This window comes from Cupressus sempervirens, chromosome 3 (assembly GCF_028749045.1).
Source record: "Cupressus sempervirens isolate cs-2001-9-10 chromosome 3, ASM2874904v1, whole genome shotgun sequence".
Lineage (NCBI taxonomy): Eukaryota > Viridiplantae > Streptophyta > Pinopsida > Cupressales > Cupressaceae > Cupressus > Cupressus sempervirens.
Genome location: NC_143120.1, coordinates 283,150,019 through 283,170,071, shown reverse-complemented (window position 1 = coordinate 283,170,071; position 20,053 = coordinate 283,150,019). Strand labels below are relative to the sequence as shown.

The following is a 20,053-nucleotide window of genomic DNA, read 5'->3' as shown; positions in this document are numbered from 1 at the left end:
ATCTTTTGATGCTGCGCAAATTAGTTTATCCTCCCTGTCTCTAATAGTGATAATTTGGTTTTTGAGCATGTGATCTAGTTTTTCCTTTTCCGACTGGTTAATTCCTTCTTCAGGTAATGGTTTCCATTTCAATTTTTTATCCATATCCATATCAGATTCCTCTATGTAATCTTTCACCTTAGTCCCTTGTAGGGTTTTAAGGAGCATTATTACTTCTGGAGATAAGTCAGAACTAATAAGGGGGGGATATCCATTCCATGAATCTTCCCAAAATAAAGCATCATCTCCTTTCCCTATATCCCATGTGAGGACTCGGAGATCAAATTTCTACATTTAACCATGAAATTCCATCCTACAGAACCTTTGGGGCTGTTTTTAATTCTAAATAGTGAAGTTTTGTCTAAAGGGTTAAGATATTTATTGAATAGGATTTTAGCCCATTTCGTATCTCTCTCTTGATATAATCTCCATACTTGTTTAGCCCCTAAGGATTCATTCTGCCATTCTAGAGTTTTGATCCCTAATCCACCAAATTCTTTTGGTTTGCAGATTTTGCTCCAGCTGATTAAAATTGTTTTTTTTTTGTCCTCAAATCCATTCCAAAAGAAGTTACAAAGTTTGCTTTCCAGTTTAGAATTAATATTATTGGGGAGATGAGAGCAAGAAAGTTGATAAATAGGAATGGTTGATAAGACAACTTTGATCTTAGTCACTCTTCCTGCCTTTGTTAACCACCTTCCTTTCCATGATTCTGTTTGGTTGTCAATTTTCCTGAGAATATGTTCCTAGCCTGGGTTGGTATAATTGCTTTTATCAAGATATATCCCTAGGTATTTAAAAGGTTGCTTGCCTTTTTTGAATCCTAGTTTGTTATAAATTTGATCTTCAACTTCTTCCACAATACTAAGAAAGAAGATTTTTGATTTCTCAGCAGTAATTATTTGCCCTGATGCTTTTGTGTATGTATCTAGAATATGTTGTAAATGATCCGCCTCTTGGAGAGTGCTGATTCCAACAAGAATAGTATCATCAGCAAATTGTTGATGGGTGGTGTTTTCCACTTCCTTTGTAACCTTTACCCCTTTAATTTTTCCTACCAGTTGTGCTTCTTTAGCTGCCCTACCGAAGGCCTCTGCCATTATGATAAAAAAAAAATGGGGATATAGGATCTCCTTGTCTGATAACCCTGGATATGTTAAAGAAACCTTCTGGGGTGTCGTTAATGAGGATCAAAATTTTGGGAGTCGATATACATTGAAAAATAATGTTGATCCATTATTTAGAGAAGCCAAAGGCCTCTAATGTTTTGCAAAGAAATCTCCAATCTACCTTATCGTAAGCTTTTTGAATGTCAAGTTTAGGAAACATATAGGCTTCCTTGTTTTTAATAGCTGAGTGAATAGTTTCCTGTATGATGGAAATTTTGTCTAAAATAGATCTACCAAGAACAAAACCGATTTGTTCTTTCGAGATAAGTTTTGGAAGAAATCTTCTGAGACGATTAGCCAAGATTTTTGAAAAAATCTTATAAATAGTGTTACATAATGCGATAGGCCTAAAGTCCCTAGGCATAATACTCTAGCTTTTTCTACGGATAAGTGTCCAAAAAGTGTGGTTGATTTCAGTTAAAATAGAGCCTTCATTATATGTGGCTTCTAAGGCTTTCCACAACTCTTCTCCTAGAATGTCCTAGCACTGTTGGAAGAAGAAAGCTTGAAAGCCATCCGGACCCGGTGATTTGTCTAGGTTCATACTAAAGAGTGTAGTTTTAACATCTTGAAGTGTAAAGGGTTCAGAAAGGAATTTATTATCCTTTGTAGTAATCATCTTTGGGATATATTTTAACATCTCATCTTGAGCTGTTCTATTTGAAGATTCAAAATTATTAAGTGTGTTGCTAAAGTATTTGATGAAAATATCTGCTATTTCTATAGGGTTTTCGGTTTGCTCCCCCTCTAAGTTTTTAATTTTTGAAATATCAATATAATTTCTATTAACAAGAGTGCTATTATGAAAATGTTTGGTATTATGGTCCCCTTCTAGGAGCCATTTTTCTTTGGATTTCTATCTCTAGAATATTTCTTCTTTAGCTAGAATGTCTTCATGTTTTAGTAAATATTCTTTTTCTAAAAGAAAGGATTCATTATTCATTCCTTTTGTGATGATTTCTTTATTTAGTTTATTATTTTTTCTTCAATTTCTAGTTTTTCTTTAAATATATTTTTTAAGTGATGATTATTCCATTTTATTATCTTTTCTTTAACACTTTTTAATTTTGAGACTAGGAAAAACATTTTAGAACCTTCAAACTGTTCCTCTTGCCACCATTCTCTGACATGGTCCATAAAAGCTTTATCCTGAAACCACATTTTCTCACATTTGAAGGGATTTCTGCTAGGTTTGATTTGCTCTTTAATTTCTAATTTCATTGGGAAGTGGTCTGATCCAGCCATAGGGAGAATTTCTACATCAACCATCTTATCCAAACTGAGTTCTCCTTTTAGGAGAAATCTATTTAATCTTTCTGCTATATAAAATAATCTTTTTCTTCTATTATTCCAAGTATAGATACCATTTTTAGTTTTGATATCTATAAGTGAATCTTTCCTAATCTAGCCTTTGAAGTCTTCCATAGTTTTGCATGCTTGATTACTCCCTCCCTCTTTTTCTTCCTTACTAAAAATAGCATTAAAATCTCCTCCTATAATGATAGTTTCAAGGGGCATCGAATCGATGAATGCATTGATTTCTTCCCAAACTGCTAGCTTGTTTGCTAAAGGTGTAGGCCCATATACATTTATTATGACAATTTGAAGGTTTGATTTAGTGCTGATAATTCTTGCTCTCATCCAATTTTTTGGGAGGAGAGTAGTTCTGTACTAATTTTGCAAGGGTTCCATATGATTCCCAGTCCTCCTGATGCTCCCTGCACTTACTATAGCTCTGTTTTTCATTTTCCCAATTTCTGACTCAACTTCAATCCTTCTTCTTTATTAAGTTTAGTTTCTTGTAATAATGTAATATCAGAGTCAAATAAGGTGAGGTTACGCTTGAGTAAGCATTTTTTGCTAGGGGCATTGAGACCCCTAGCATTCCACATTGTAATTTGCATTGCTCCTTGGGAAGGAACTTCCCCTTCCCATTGTGTAGTAGATCGAGAATCTTGGTTTGCTCCTTAACCTGTCCTGCAACCTCTCTAAGTTATTTTAGTGATTTCCATCCCCTTTTCTGCTTTGATTTTCCACACATTGGAGTCTTCATTCCTTCTTGATTCTCTGCTATGCCTATTCTTTCAAGATTTTTCTCTTTTCCTACCTTTTCTGCAATTGTTGATTCCTCACCTTCCTGGTTCTCTTTTGAGATGATTTCTTTGATTAGTAAATTGCTAATTTGTCGTTCCTCTTCATTAATGATCCGAATAGGCCTTGATTCTTCAACCTCTATGTTTCTATTTTCTTCAATGGGACTACTCATAGTCATATTCCACTAGATTTTATCTATATCGGAGGAGAAAGGTGGCTCTCTTAGAGCATTGTCAGTGTCTTTTGAATCTAATGCAAACATGTCATGTCCATTACTGGGGGTTTGCCAAAATTTATAGCTTTTTTTTTTCCCTTTTTTCCTAATTGTTATATTACTTCATTGAGCAGAGTTTGTTGATGGAATGATAACCTCTTGCTCTAAATTTTCCTTTTGAGAGGCTCCTTCTCGAAGAACATCTGTGTTTTTCTCTTCTCTCTTTTCTGTTCTTAATTCTTCTCGCCTGACGGGATTCAATTCTTTTTCATTTCTCTGATCCTCTGTTAGAGTTTTATAATTTCCTGATGTCTCCTTTGTTTTAGTGATTATAATTCTCTTCCCTTTATGTTCCCTATGAAGTTCTTCCGCCAATAGACTTTGATCTATTAGGTCATTTTGAATCAATAGAGTCTCATGCATTAGTTTATTTAATTTCAAAATGTTTAGGTTCATTTCCTCTATGACATCCTTTTCCAACTGACAATCCATGCAATTTTTAAATTTGTTTAATGAGTGCTGATAGTTGATGTTTTCCTTCTAGTCAGCTTTTGTTATTTCCTCAGTAATCTTTCCAATGTCCATTACTTACTCCCTGTTGTCTGATATACTTTCCTTGTTAGTATTTGCTATTTTTTCTTCAATCGAGCTTTCTCTAGAGCTTATTGTCTCTCTAATTTCCTCTTCCTTCCTTAATTTTTTTTGCATGTTCTCTTTTTTAAGGTTATGTGATCTTTATTGTTATTTTCAATATATGATTTTGCTGGTTTTGGATCTATGATATTGTTAATGTCTCCTATGAATTCATTAAAGGATAGATTATGAATAGATTTGTCTGTAATGATTTTTTTGTTAATTGAATGATTTTGGTTTGTTTTGACCAAAACCTTGATTTTATTAGCTCTGTTGAGATTATCCTCAAAACCTATTACTGTTCCTAAGGAGTTACCTTTTTTTTAATAGTCATTTCTTCAATTAATTTTGATGGAATCTCTATGCACTCCATCCATTTAATAGATTCAACATTTTAAATCTGGTTTTTATTGAAATTAGGTTTCCAATCTTAATTTTTTATATGATGACCCTTGTAGAAAACATAATCTAATTTCATTATTTCCTCTTTAACTTGAGAGCTTCAGCATAGAATAAACCAAAAGTTTTCAGCAAATGAGTTGAGGCTACTTACCTTGTCACCCCATATCTTTGTGATAATACGCACCAGCCTGGATCTCTTCCTTGATGGACCGTTCCAATACATATAGATGCCCTTATCTTCACAGTCCTTCCATCTTCCTTTACTGGAGGAGTTACTGATGATAATTTCTTCACCTTTTGTGTTCCTATTCAAGAAACAAGGCTTTGAATTTCTTTCCATTCTATGCTTAAAGGTAGTTGATCTCTTTTTTGATGTGGCAGGATGTACACTACTTTCTCCTTGAAAGGGGATCCAATCCACGAGTTGCTCTCATAATTTTGTTTTGAAGGAGCCATGGGGCTTTTAATTTTAGGTACGGTTTTTAGAGCCCTTCTTAAGGGGATGGAATTAGCCTCTGAAATCATTCGAGGCTTTTCTAACATCTTCAATTTGGGGTTAGGGTTAACCTCAAGATCCAACACATATATTGTTTTACTGTAGAAGGCTTTTTGTTTTTGAATTTTTCCTTCCATTCCATTTTGAGCATGCCTGAACTATGATCCTTTTTTCCTTTTGAGCACAGTCTGCCATCCTTTTTTTTTTTTTTGTGGAACTGATTGACTTGAATCTCCTTATTTCGTTTGATATGTTGCCAAACAAAAGTTTCAAATTGGTTTTTACTTGCATCTCAGGCCTCACCTTGTTCATGGCTTCACTGTGTAAGGGCTTCAAATTTATTGAAGGTCGTCAGAGGAGGCTGCAATCCTATCTTCTGTTGGAATGCGTTGAAATTCAATTTGGGCCGTATGCTTTTCGATTGGAATTTTTCTATTTTCGCCATTTTAGCATAGCTCTGATATTAATTTTGGATATGCACATCATTTTAAGTTACTCAATTATGTAAGGCATAATTTTCTAGTAGATGTCCCTAATTTCTTGTACAATATTTATGCATTAGTGCTGAGGAAACCCATAAAGGAAAAGACAACTTTGTTACTCACCATGCCCTAATTAAATTGCTCATAGAAATATCTCTTAGGGATGTCTCTCTTATGTCATGGGAAGAATTTTTCCAACATAAAACCCTATAGCCTCAGATTGCCCTAATGTACAACCTAGCTAGGATAATACAATCCCCATTGACACAAATACTGAGCAAAGCACCCAAGGTGCATAAATTGAAAATGTACAAGAAAATGTGCCTATACCCGCTCAAATGAGAAATGTATGTACTTTTGCCTAAGCAAAGAGAAAAAAAAGTTATAAGAAGAAATTTCGATTCCAGTAGTAGAAAAATGAACCCTGCAGTCTCAAAACAAAGGAAAATGATGTCGGTTCCTATAGTAGCTACTCTTGTAGCAGATACACCAAAAAGGGTTAGCAAGAAAAAGGTCATGGTGCTTGAAGAAACCCCTGTGCAAAGAAGCTCTAGAAAGAGAATGAAAATTCCTAAAGTGTCCTCAGAAACCTAGTCCACTTCACCTAAACAATTTAATGAATAATCTCCAATACAAGTTGTATATGCTACTTTAGTATGTTAGAAACACTAAATTAAAACAATCAAAAAGCATTTGCATACTAATTTAACATAACTTCATGAGAGACAAAGTGAAGTCCTCAAATGAGAATATGAGCCATGGATAGGCTCTCTCAATGAGGATGATCACTTGATGTAGAGGTGCGTCTAATAGCTAAGATGGCTTGATTATGTATGTATGCTCAAATGCTCAAATGGGCTTCAATGGAGGATTTTTGATAGATTTTGGTGAATGGATTTGATGTAAAAATGGCTTCTCAAAATGGCATTATGGCTTTACTTTCTAGATTGTGTTAAAATGGCTTGGGATAGGATTCCTTAAATAGGCAAAGGGATTGAGGGATCAAGGGCTAGGATGCAAGGATAGGAGAAAGCTTATGGAAGGTTTAGATTGAATGAGAGGAGAGCACATGGATTGTGCTTCCTTACAACCAATCAGGGAGTGACACATGTCACAGGGTCATTGGTTAGAGCAAAAGGGGTTGAGGGGTCAACAAAGGAGGCTCAAAGCTCATAAAGACCCTCATAATGGCCTGTAAGAGCAATGAATGAGTTTGTAAGAGTCATTTATGGCTTTGTGGGCTTCATAAAGTTTTATGGTTGGGATATTTGTGAGAGAGTTGAGATATTTTGACTTGGGTTGGATTAAGAAAGTCTTAAGCTTGACTCGGGAATGTGCAAATGATTAAGGCTTAGATTAGGCTTGGGTTAAGATTAGATTAGGCTTGTTAGAGATGGGCAAGTGGATGGCATTTAATGAGGGTGGGTGAAGGAGGAGATATTTGTTGGCTTTGGCTTGGGTTAGCAAGTCTTAACCCATGTTTAGGGAATGTGACAAGGTTAGGGGGGGGATTAGGATTAGGGTCAAAGATAAGGATTGACATCTTCTAGAAGAGTTTAGGCTTTGGATGAGGATGAAGACTTTCTAGAAGAGTCTAGAACTTCCTAGGATGAGGATAAATAAGGTTTTTAAGAAATAAATAAATTTTTATTTGTTTCAAGGGTTTGGGTTGAGGAGATATTAAAATATTTTTAATAAACATGAGGATTAATATTTAATCTTAATTAAATATTTTGAGTTGGGATTAGGGGTAGGAAATGATGGGATTAGCCTTTAATCGAAATTAAAGAAGGATTAGAAGATTTTGGAAGAGGTTAGTGGTCTTAAGGAAATTGGCCAAGTTTTGGGCAAAAAATAAATAAATTATTTATTTTGAGATTTTTGGTCAATTTATTAATTAAATAATTAATAAATAAGGAAATAATGTTTAAATAATATTTAAACATTTTTGGGAGGGATTCCTTAATTAAATATTTTTAATTAAGATAAAGGGATTTAATGGCATAAAAATAAATAAATAAATAAAATAATTAATTAATTAATTAATGATGATGTCATCAGGGACTTTTTAAAAAAAATAAAAATATTTAATTTTCTAAAAGATTTTTAGGTGTCTACACAACTTATCCTAGATGATTCCCCTAATCAATTTGAAATTTTAGACATTCCTCAAAACCTTGATGAGGAATGTAAGGCTGAGATGAATAAAAGCCAAAGTGATCCCCAAGTAGGCCAACAGGATACCCCACGTTGTAAAGAAGAAGAAGACCCAATAATGCACCAATTAGCTTGTTCAAAAATTGCCCTAGATCCCTATAAGTGAACATGGTTTACAAGCCTCTTGGAATAATCATTGAGGGAACTAAGGAAGAAAAATAACTAGGAAGAGGAAAGTGGCTCGATTACCTTACAAATGCTTCTTTTTCAGTTATATAATAAACATGTTTTAACAATAGCCCTATGGGAAGAAGAGAAAGAAGATGAAGAAGGTAATAACATACCAAAGTGAAGAAATTGTAGAACTAAAAGAGCAATTGGCGAAACAAGAGCAAAAGATGGATCATGCCCTACAATTGGCTGACCAAATAATTACTTGTAGGCCACCACCTAGGATTTATGCCATCTTTTTGAAAGAACAATTCCTCTTATTCCAATTGATGACGACCCTCAAAGATATAAATTTAGAATTTAGGTCAACTCAAGAATTCTATGGTTTGTACCAAGCTCTTCCATCATGGCAGCAAAATTTACTTTGTGAGTTGTATGTGCATAATTTCATTATCCCTACAAAAACTCGATAAAACCCTCTACTTTATATAGGGGATATACACCTCAGGGCCCTATTGTCCTGGATACACAATGAGGCCAATTATGATAGACAATTGAATAGTTACAGAGATGAGGAGAGAACAAAACCCCTACCATTAAGAGTAGAAAGCAATAAACCAGAAGAAATCCTTAGGGATTGGTTGAGGCTGACCTATGGAGATGTTCACAAGGAAATAAGAAAACAAATCTTTGAGGCTAGAACAAAAGTGTATGTAGAGTATGACAAAATGCCTTACTTTTTCTTTCAAAGAGCCATGGTAGGTATCAAAAACAGATGGGGTAGATTGCCTGAGGGAGTCAAACCACACAACCCTATCAACCTAGAGGTAGCCCTCCACTGAGCGCCAAAATACATGTAGTTGGGAAGGTAAACTAGACCAAAACTTTGGTGTCCATTAACGATGCAACCACCTATGCTCCTTTGGCCCCTATATGACATCAACTCTGAATGACTTGACAAGTTGTAGGAGGATCATAGAAGGGAATTCTGGGAAAGAATAAGAGGATTCTACTACACTTTTAGGAGTAATAGGCAAGGGAGGACTGAGGTTGGAGACTTTTGATCAATGGCCAAAAGATGCAATGCTTGAGGACAAGCATTAAACTTACCAAGGGGTAGATGATGAGGCCACTTATTGCCTCGATTTTATGTTAATTTTAATACTCTATTTTTAATATTTCCAGGACATTTGTGAACTTATAACTAGCTGAACTTATGATAAAGTCCAGATAAGAACCGTTAACCCATGGGTAGATAGTTATTTCATATTTTGCCAATATTATACATATAATGCAGTATTTCATATAACCATCGGAATCTGTGTTCTAATATTTGGATTTAATTTGATTATGCTTATTGTTATAAAGTCTAGATAAGAACCGTTAACCCATGGGTAGATAGTTATTTCATATTTTGCCAATATTATACATATAATGCAGTATTTCATATAACCATCGGAATGTGTGTTCTAATATTTGGATTTAATTTGATTATGCTTATTTGCGTGAATATTTTTGCATCACAACTAACTTGTTAGGAAAGGGAGAAGCTGGAGAATGGTCAACAACATTCAAGGAGGAGCATCAAGGCCCAGCTGTAGTGGAGGAATTATGATGGCACCAAGAGACACGAATGCTACAAAGGAGGAGCTATTATTCCAGGAATGCAGGGATGAAGTGTTGCTATACTTCCTCTGCATTTACTATTGTGTTGAATTGGTTACCCAAACTTTATTACTTATACCACGAGCTGTTATATTTCCTTTTTCTTCTATGGCGAGTTTTTAGTCAATTTGTTTTCTTCACTATTTTAGAATAAGTGTCGATACTCTATTTATAGGGATTGGATTGATAGTCTTAAAAGTTGAGAAAATTTTATGGAAAAATATTGTTGACTCTTGTAGTGAGTTATTTTACAATTTTATGTATTGTTCTTATGTAAGGAGTTTTGAAATATAATGAAGTAATTCTTGGTTTACATTCTATGTTAGTAGATTAGCAGAAACCAACCAAGGGGACCCACTTGGGAGGTGGATTAAATTAGAGTAGTGTAGATTTACTTTCAATATTTCTAGTATTTTGGGTAGAAGTTATAAGTTTCCTCCTGCAACATCGTACTTTGTGAATGTTCCTGCAGCATCTGTGAGAGTAGTTATAGTGGATGGTCTGAGTTGAAATATAGGTTAGCATAGAATTGTATTTCCAACATTCATTTCAGCAAAGAGTTAAGTGTGTTACTTTCCTACAGTATTAGTGTAGGTTCTTTGTATGCATTTTACTTTCCTACAACATAAGCATAATGACTCCTTAAGAAACCTAGTGCACATACTGTGCCAACCATTTCAAGTATACGTCCCTAGGTTGACAAATTAAATGCACCTCATGGTGGGAGAAGTAATCTTTAGATTGAATAAACTATTGCTAAGTAAGGCCTTGGGCATGATTATCACATACCTATTGTGAGGCAAACCAACAAGCAGTGGGTGTTCAGATCACAGACATAGATCCCCTGGGAAGTGACATAGAGGTTTCCAAGGACACCTAAGCTGGCATGGACACTAGACAAGGCATCGATGGATGTGTGGGACACATAAAATCCCATGTGTAGTGCTAAAAATGTCACCATTGGCATCTTAGGTATTAAAAATCGAATGTTGACATTGGGCAATAAACATGCGTTGAACATAGTGTAAACATCCTTGTGAGAGAGCCGAGAATACCTATGTCAAGCCACTAACCCCCATGAGTGAATATCCAAATAAGGAAAATTGAAGGAGAGACAGCCAAAAGTAATCCCAAATTTGCTTCCAAGCACCCATGTGGGACCAAAGAGGAGCAAGGGCAATGATTAATGGCCTGAACCGCCCAAACTATGGAAATTGCCAAATCGAGAGGTGTTTGGAAAAAAAGAGAAACTCCAAATGCACAAATTATTTTAACCGAAATAAATTTGATTACATTCTTAAAAAAGTGTTGCCTTGATTTACGTGCCCATGTCAAAATGACCTAGTTGCAAAAAAACTGCCTCAGATTTCAACAACGTTCAAATGGGTGTATTTTATATGGAAATGGGGGTTTTTGAGTGCTCCAAGCTCAATGATGATGTCCATTTTTTCTCAAAGTTCCTCGAAATCAATAACCCCCTAGATCCAATAAAAAATGCTAAAAGCTCAGATCTAAAAATTGATGCCAACTCGCTCACAAACAGAACATGGGCATGAAGATTTGGAGCTCTATACCATGAAGGATTTGAGCAATACAAATCCACAAAGTCCAAAAATACCTGCATGTAAAAACCTATTACAGAGAAGAAAAAGACAAAAAGAGGCGAGGGTTTGCTCTAAAAATATGCAAATTGTATTCTCAAAAAGGAAAAAGATAAGAGATAATTACAAAAAATCAATCCTTATAGAAGGAGATCAAAGCCCGAAAAAAGGGTAACCGAAAAGGGAAAAGCCATTTAATAATTAATTATTAAATGTGAATGCATAAGTGCATAAAGTGAGAACATGTAATTGAATAAATAAAATTATATTAGCCTTTTTCTCTAACTTGATATGCCTTTCTTTCTTCCTTAGCTAAGTCAAAATTTGGATTCCATGCCCTCATATAAAAACCTTTCCCTTCAAACATATATGGGCCACTATTTAAAATGTAATCTTCATCATGTCCACTCACTACAATGACCATATAGAAACAAATTTCCAAGGTTTTAAAACTACCAACTTTCCCCTATTGTTTATCAAACTAGATCTTTACTTTCTTAATAGTCAATCATTCCCTGCCCCATTTTAGAAAAAAATAAATGGCTTTTTAAAAAACTTATTGATTCCATTCAGGACTTACCAATTACCTCCATTGAGACTGCACTTCTTTTTACATGAGAAGAAACCATCTTTATCAACTTCTCTTACTCTCAAATGATTTTCGGTGTCTAAAGCTTTTGGGCTATGGGGCCAAAATCTACCTTCCCATTAAGATTGGTTGAGACAAACTTGTCCATTGGGTGCATCCTCACACAATCATTTTGGTGACTCCCATACCCATCCATCCCATCCCTTGATCTTCCCATATCTTGAAAAAGGTCCATTGCATGTTTCTTCTTCTATGTGAAATCATTCCTATAACTCCTATGATTTTAGGGCCATCTAGGTTGCCTGCTACTATCATAACAAAGGCCATTGTGCATTTTGAAACCTCCCCTCTCCTTATTTTGTGGCTCAAGTCGACTTTGAACCTACCAAAACCTGCCATGACTCTACAAAAACCATAAACCCTTCTTATTTGCCATTCTAAAATGTGGGATGTTGTCCTACATTGGATTTGCTCTTATGGAGTAAAATTTTGAAAAGGATTGATGGTGGATCCTTAAAATCTTAATCGATCATTCCTAATTTGCTCCAAAAGACAAGTTGATGTTTCTTTATTTATAAGATGAAGTTAGCTTCTATCAAGCTTTTTTAATCATAGAGATAAGCCTATAATTTATTGAAATTATTTTAAAAATCACATAATCTATTATTTTAAAAAATAATTGTAATAATACTAAAAAAATATTTAAAAAAAATTATTTTTTGTCTTATATTTTTATAGATATAAATATTAAAAAATAATAATCTTTTACATATTTTAACTAATAACATCTTTACATAATGCTACTAATAAATTTTCAGTTTTGAATGTATATATTTATAAGATTTTTATTCATTAAGTTGTAAATATGTGAATTTATAATACCTTGTGGCTAATTAGCCGAATGGTGTTTATTATATTTTTTTTATTAAATAAAAAATAAAAAACAGTTGTATAATAATATTGAAAAATAATTTAATCTCCGAATTTAGTCGGCTGCACAGACGCTGCCTAAATAATGTATCTAATAAATTCAATTTTGAATGTATACCTATTTATATAATATTTTTTAATTGGGGAACACTTGAACGACACAAAATGTGGCAATAAAAAATACTTAACATATAAAATTTATTCTTTGCCAATTGTTTGCTAACGCGTGTACATCGTTTTGGATTTATCCCGCAGACTTCGAGGTCGATGTCGGTTGCTTTTTGATAACGTACAAGCGCGTAACAGAAACTGCTTTCCCGTCAACTAGCGGAACGTTTCTTCCGTTACAGATATGTCTTCCGATTGGCTTATATGAAACCCAGTCCAGTGCCATGCGAAGCTTCTTTATATGTTTCCTGTTTGAAACCTGAAGTTCTAGATTTGTGACAGATTGTTCGATTGTTAAGCTCGGGCTCATAGTCAAACTTGGATCAGATTTACTGTAGGAGTGGTACACTTCGATCATTTTAACTGTGGTTTGGGTTCAATTTTATGTTCAAGATTCGCTTAGGTTTAAATTATATTTGATTTTAATTTGAAATCTGCGAATTACCTGGGTACTGTATGTGTGAACACCATGCTTTTGGATGTAATAGGTGAGATGCGTTTCATAAGAAAAATGTCCGAGTGTTCTAACTTTTACTAAATGGTTGTTTTGATGAATTTGTTAAGTAGTACAATTTGAGAAGTTTGTAGCTCGGAGTCAGTATAGATTGATCTTTGGAGAAGTCCAAAGATTGGATACTAGTGCGCTTTGGAAAGATCTAAAAATTTACTATATTTGCAATTGCCTATTTTGCAAGTGGGTAACTGGGGTTTGGAAGCTAAGTAAAGATCAACTCGATAAGTAACGGATCGGCAAGCTAAAAGACCAATGTGGCTATTTTAATTTAATGGGTGGGGTGTTTCATTAGTTGGAAAAATAGAATTCAACTCTGTGAGCCAATTTGATGTATCTCTAGAAGAATCTGATTATATTCATTGTGATTTGAGTTTGAAAACATTTTTGAGATTAATTTTGATATCAATCCTATATGATTTGTATTGGCAATCTATGGATTAATCAAGATCTAGTCTTGTCGATTTCACTTTTCTGGAAGTAAATTAGATGCATTTCAGACGAAAAATGTCTCCATTTTTTCCTGAGCTGGAGTTTCTACGAAATTGATAAGTAGTGTTGCTTGGGAAGTTGGCAGTTGTGAGTCAGTAAAGAGCGAAACTTTGGAAATGTGAAAAGATTTAATACTACTGCTTTTTGGAAAGATCTAATAGTTACTGTTTTCGTAAGTGACTATCTGGGGTTTGGAAGTTGAGGAAGGGCACTAAAAATATTGTGAGACTTGTAGTTTTTATAGGTTGGGTGCTTTATTGGGATGAAAAGTAGTGTAGTTTTTGAAATGGATAGCTGTGAGTATGTAGAGATTGAACTCTGGGAAAGCTGAAAGATTAGATGCTATATCAGATCGGCTCCGTGAAATATGTTGAAAGCTAAAGGAAATTATAAATATATGATTTGGGGAATATGTGTTAATAGGATATTGGAGAAACAACTGATAGATGGTGTCTTCTCATGGCAACTGTTTATGACCTTGACACATTATATTGAATTTTTTGCTTCCTTGCTAGATTTGATTACAACTATCAGTGATTTGGAAAGTGGGTAGCTGAGTGATCAACAGATGCTATTAGGCGATCACTGTAACAGGTGAAATATTGGATTAGGATAATTCCTGGCAAGATCTTATAAAGCATTAACTGTAATTAGAAGCTGAAATATTCTATGCTGTTTCTTTCATGCAATATCATATACACACTCTATTTTGGAAAATGGGTAACTGGAGGTCAGAAGGAAATCCGGTAGTTAAGTTTAGAACTACAACTCCCGGAACACATTGTAGAATAATAATGTACATACGAATGATCTCCGGAGGAGCTCAATGCAAATTTGAATTCTTTCTTGACAGGTTCAATTCAAAATTCAAAGGAAATTAAATGGACATTAAAAGGAAAATCAGTCTTCCTATTTATAATGTAGTTTACCAAAATTTTAGATTTGATTCTAAATCACATAATAAAATTTAGAGAAATACACAGAATAACTAAAAAATGATATTCATCCACTATTGATTATTATTTTTCTTGTCTACAGAGTAATGAACTGTAGTGAGTGGCTATAGTAAATAAATATTAGTAGCTCAAATCTGAATACCATTCACTAATTATTACAAATTTTCCTTGTTTACAGGAGAAATTTACTTCATTGAGTTGCTCGTTTGAAATCCTTTTTTGAAACCTATCGATTGCTTAGAGTAATGGCATCATCTGAAGAGTCCCCTGTCATTGAAAAAAAGGAAGAAGAGGAGACATCAGTGAGAGAGAGGGGCTTATTTAACAAAGAAAAGAAGGAAAAAGAGGAAAAAGATGAAGATAAAGAAGAAGAGAAGGGGGGATTTATTGAGAAGGTGAAGGACTTTATCCAAGACATAGGGGAGAAGATTGAGCACGCCATTGGATTTGGAAAGCCCACAGCCGACGTCTCAGGACTTCACATTCCAAGCATTAATCTGAAAAAGGCCGATATTGTTGTCGATGTGCTTATTACCAATCCTAACCCTATTCCTGTCCCTCTCGTAGATATTGATTATCTAGTGGAGAGTGATGGCAGGAAACTTATATCAGGGTTGATCCCAGATGCAGGCACAATCGGTGCCCATGGATCTGAAACAATAAAGATCCCTATAACATTGATCTATGATGACATCAAGGACACCTTTGATGACATTAAGCCTGGAAGCATTATTCCTTACAGAATTAAAATTGGGCTCATTGCAGATGTGCCTGTCTTTGGGAAGATAACCTTGCCTCTGGAAAAGGAGGGAGAGATTCCCATACCTTACAAACCTGATGTTGATCTAGACAAAGTGGAGTTTGATAAGTTTTCCTTTGAAGAAACTGTTGCAACATTGCATTTGAAATTGGAGAATAAGAATGATTTTGATCTTGCACTGAATGCATTGGAGTATGATATTTGGCTTTCGGAAGTGAACATTGGAAATGCCAAGATGACAAAGTCTTCTAAGATTGAGAAGAACGGAATCAGTTACATTGAAGTGCCAATTTCCTTTAAGCCAAAGGATTTTGGATCTGCACTTTGGGATATGATTAGAGGAAAGGGTACTGGATATGCTATGAAGGGGAACCTGGAAGTGGACACTCCATTTGGACATATGCAAATGCCATTCAACAAGGAAGGTGGATCTACCCGCCTGAAGAAGAAAAACAAAGAGGAAGGCGATGAGGATGATGACGAGGTAACTTCAATCAGATCTTGTTTTATGATTATCGTCTTCTTTTCCTTCCCGAACATCAATATTTATTTTATTCTCTTGCATTTACGTTTGTATGAAATTGCATGACTAATACAATGGATTTCAACCTAGGTTTTTTTATTGTTTCACTTTTCCATCATCTGTGCTAAGAATGCTTTATCACTGCCCGCAATTCTGAGCTGTATCCCTTTGTGAACACTTTGTTCTATAGCACGCTTTTTAAATTTATGTTCATGTTTTATTCATTACATCTTACTGATCTATACTTGCAGTCAGCTTTACTTGGTAATGGGGAGTAACTAATAAGGGGCTTCTTTTAGGAATTTACCATTATCTTCCACATCTTGTCGTGCATACAATTACTTTTCAGAGTGAAGTGTGTGTTTAGCTTATTATTTTAAAAATAGAACAGCAGATTTAAAAAGATAGAACAAAGAAATAATATGTTATTCCAGCTTGTTATTCTTGAATAATAGATGCATATTTATACAATAGATTGACCCACCAACATTCATAAATGATTGCTAATTAGATTGACAACAAACTACTTCACGATTGACAACACACTCATAAATTTGACAGCTAACTGGAATTTACTGACACTTAAACACATCTACAATCAGTTATTGATTCAAACTAAAACTCTATCACTCAACCTGAACTGAACTTATGTTGCCGGCAACTCAAACAAGGTTTGCCGCGTGCAACAATCATCTATTTACTACTGTTGGAACATTAATTCCAACACTTCCACTTAATGTGACAACTAAATGAAACATTATGTAGAAATTATACTTGTAAATAGTTCATAGACCAGTAAGACTTCCTCAAGTTGCTCCCAACTACTGGTATAGTCATGCAGCTATCATCCAGCTTCGAAACATCATTGGACACACCATTTCTACATGAAATGCCTCATAACTCTCATAAAGGAATGATGTCAAGCTTCCAGATTTTCATATCTCCCTAAACTATTGGACACCAATTCACACATGTATGTCTCATAACCCCAATGAGGTATAGTTTTTTTGATCTGTTAGCCCATCAGACTATTGAGCATCAATCTAGCCTCTACTACATCCTTTCCTATTTTTCATAGCATTGTCCTTTTTCAAAATAGAATAAATTCTTCAAAGTATGGCAAGAACTTTATCTTCAATGAAATCATCATCACCATCAAGATCTCGTGGTTCTTCTCCAAGCCTCATCTTCTTGATAGCTTTTTCCCTAACACAATTTAATAGGAAGATAGCTCTGATTCCATATTGGAAAAATAGAACAACAGATTTGAGAAAGATAGAACAAAGAAATAATATGTTATGTCAGTTTGTTATTCTTGAATAATAGATGCATATTTATACAATAGATTGACCCACTAACATTCTTAAATGATTGCTAATTAGATTGACAACAAACTACTTCATGATTGACAACACACACATAAACTTGATAGCTAATTGGAGGTTACTAACACCTAACTCAAACACATCTACAATCAGTTATTGATTCAAACTAGAAACTCTATAACTTACTCTTGAACTGAATTTATGTTGCCAGCAAATCAAACAAGGGTTGTCACATGTGGAACGATCATTTATTTACTAGTGTTGGAACATTAACTCTACACTTACTGCATTATTTTTGGAATAGAGATTATATGTTCTCCCTTATATTTTATTCTTAGAGCCAGGGAGACCAACAGCTTGTTTTCGATATCTGCTTTCCCAATTGGATTGTCAGTTATATTCTTCTCTGGGAAGATTGCATGTTAAACAGCAATAAAATAAATAAACAAATAAATAGACACAGTCAATTAAAACTCAAATAGTCTGGCAGCAGACTCCTGCAGTTTAAGCAAACTTAAGAAGTGGAAACTAATCATTCACAAGCTTTTAAAATAATCTCTTAATTTGTTGTGTTTTATGCATCCTCTTATTTTAATATCAATATCTTAGACGGCCTTGTTTTTATTGTGGATACTCCATATCATTTATTTCCATAATTTCATCAATGTCTAGCCTCCTGTATGGCTTGGGGATTGATCACAGAGCTTTAAAAATGGTTAAAGCCATGGAGTATGGATTCTTGAGCATCAGAAACAAGTCAAATTGATAAGAAAAAGTATACAAATTAGTGGTATTGAAATGGTTAATACAAGATCTTTTACAAAAGATTGCTCTTATACAATCAAGTGGCAATGAAAATACCAATGTGCGGCTCTAAATACCATAGTAACACAGGGACACGTCCCCTCTCTTTTCGCCCCATGCACAGGGGAGGGGGATGCACTAGGGACTGAGTCCCCCATCTTTCAGTTGTGCCACTAGATTTCACCACCTCCGCCGTAGTCCCCCATCTTTCAGTTGTGCCACTAGATTTCACCACCTCCGTCGTGGATGGGGGGACGTTCTAATGTTAACTATTTGCTGATTTGACTATTTATGTTCAATGCTTGATGTTTCAATTCAATGCAATGTTCAAGTATTTACTCTTTTATATCTTTATATTGCAATACATCTTTTCATATCTAACATTTTAAGTACCATATGTATAGTATATACAACCTGCAGCTGTCCCTCTTCCTTTCCCAACTTAAGACCCTTCTGTTCCCTGTCTCAGAAACTTGTCCCCCGTCCCCTCTTCTCCAGGACGGTGTAGTTTATTGAAGTTGGGAACTTGTGTTAAAAGACTGCTTAGGATACTTTGTGTTCTATGTTAAGTACAGAAGGGTCACTTATTAGAAATTCTGGTTTTGATTCTTGACATTATTTTATTGGTGTATTGGTTGATACATGCAGGATTGAGCGCACTTGTGGAATGCCATTGCAGGATGGATAGGCATACTGGAATGCTGTTGCAGGAAAGATTGGGATGCTTGAATGCTGTTGCAGGATAAATAGGGATAGGCTTGCTTTGGCAATTGTCGTGTTCTTCTTCTTTTCATACTATACAAAGATCTCGTTCATGAATCTCTATTAGTCAGTCCTAGTCAGTAATTTAGATGTTTGGAATGGTTACATGCCACATTTTTAACCCATGGAACAACTTCTGTAGATGTTGTCCATGGACAAAGTGGGAAGTTTGCAGGCATCATATTACTGTATGGATTTTATATTATACAAGGAGAAAGATCCCTGTATTTAATTACTCTTAGACTTGAAGCATGAACTTGTCGTCCTTGTGAATGCTCCTCCATATTATAATGATAATTACGTCAAGAAGCTCATTGGAGCTCTTTACGAGCGTTTAGATTTGCTAGATTTGAAGTGCATGTTTTATTGATTTACAATTGAAATTTAGGGATGCATCTTAGATGTTGGCACTAGTATCTAGTTTATAAAGCTCAGAATTATCCCAAATTCTGTTAAAACATAGCAAGACTCGCGCTATTAGCTTCTTTATATCTGCATTTTTCAGTTTATAAAAGATGAATCTTTTAATATTCGCTCTTGGAGCTGTGTCATGGTCTCATGTTCCATTTCTGTTCCATTTATGCTTTTATTATGCAGTCTTGTTTATTGTAATAGTTAGTAAATAATATTTGATTGTTGCACTTGCTTTCTTTGTTGATTGCTAATGATAGATCTAGAGCTTCTAATCATTGATCTTATATCAATATATGTTGAAGTTTGATGAGGTAAATCAATATCATGCTGGATTCCTTATGTTGGATGCACACGTTAGTCCTTTCACAAAGTAGTCGCATGTTTGGGCTGCATGGTCATTAGATGAAGGGATGCATAAGTAAATTGAAACGGTCCATTTCCTTCTTCATGCGACTGCCCCATCCCTATACCTCAATTGATCTCAGTCTGCTCTAACCACGTGATCAAGGTTATGGCTTATGGATTCGTGCTTTCAGTTCCAAGCTAAATATCACAAATTCAATCAATATCCTAGCCAGCTTTGGTTTAGAGGGTACAGCCTAATTTGTATGGTCGTCTTGACCTTGACCGATAATGTAGAGTGAAATTGGCTTACTAATTAGGTTGATAGCTAAAGAATTGTTTCTATCCTTAAAA

At 34.8% G+C, this 20,053-nt stretch overlaps 1 protein-coding gene across 4 annotated transcripts; it reads left to right on the top strand.

The window, feature by feature from the left end:
- Nucleotides 1–13,049: 13,049 nt before the first annotated feature.
- Nucleotides 13,050–19,289, top strand: LOC149566047 (Late embryogenesis abundant protein, group 2). 4 transcript variants are annotated; one of them, XM_089819484.1, is made up of 3 exons: nucleotides 13,050–13,144; nucleotides 14,948–16,013; nucleotides 18,830–19,289. In XM_089819484.1, exons 2-3 carry the CDS (start codon nucleotides 15,015–15,017, stop codon nucleotides 18,833–18,835), a joined length of 1,005 nt encoding a protein of 334 aa, XP_089675610.1. In that variant the 5' UTR covers nucleotides 13,050–13,144; nucleotides 14,948–15,014; the 3' UTR covers nucleotides 18,836–19,289. The 4 variants fall into 4 exon arrangements, with proteins under 4 accessions (XP_089675610.1, XP_089675608.1, XP_089675611.1 ...); XM_089819482.1 differs by having other exon boundaries at nucleotides 13,050–13,153; XM_089819485.1 differs by having other exon boundaries at nucleotides 13,050–13,298.
- The last annotated feature ends 764 nt before the right edge of the window (nucleotides 19,290–20,053 follow it).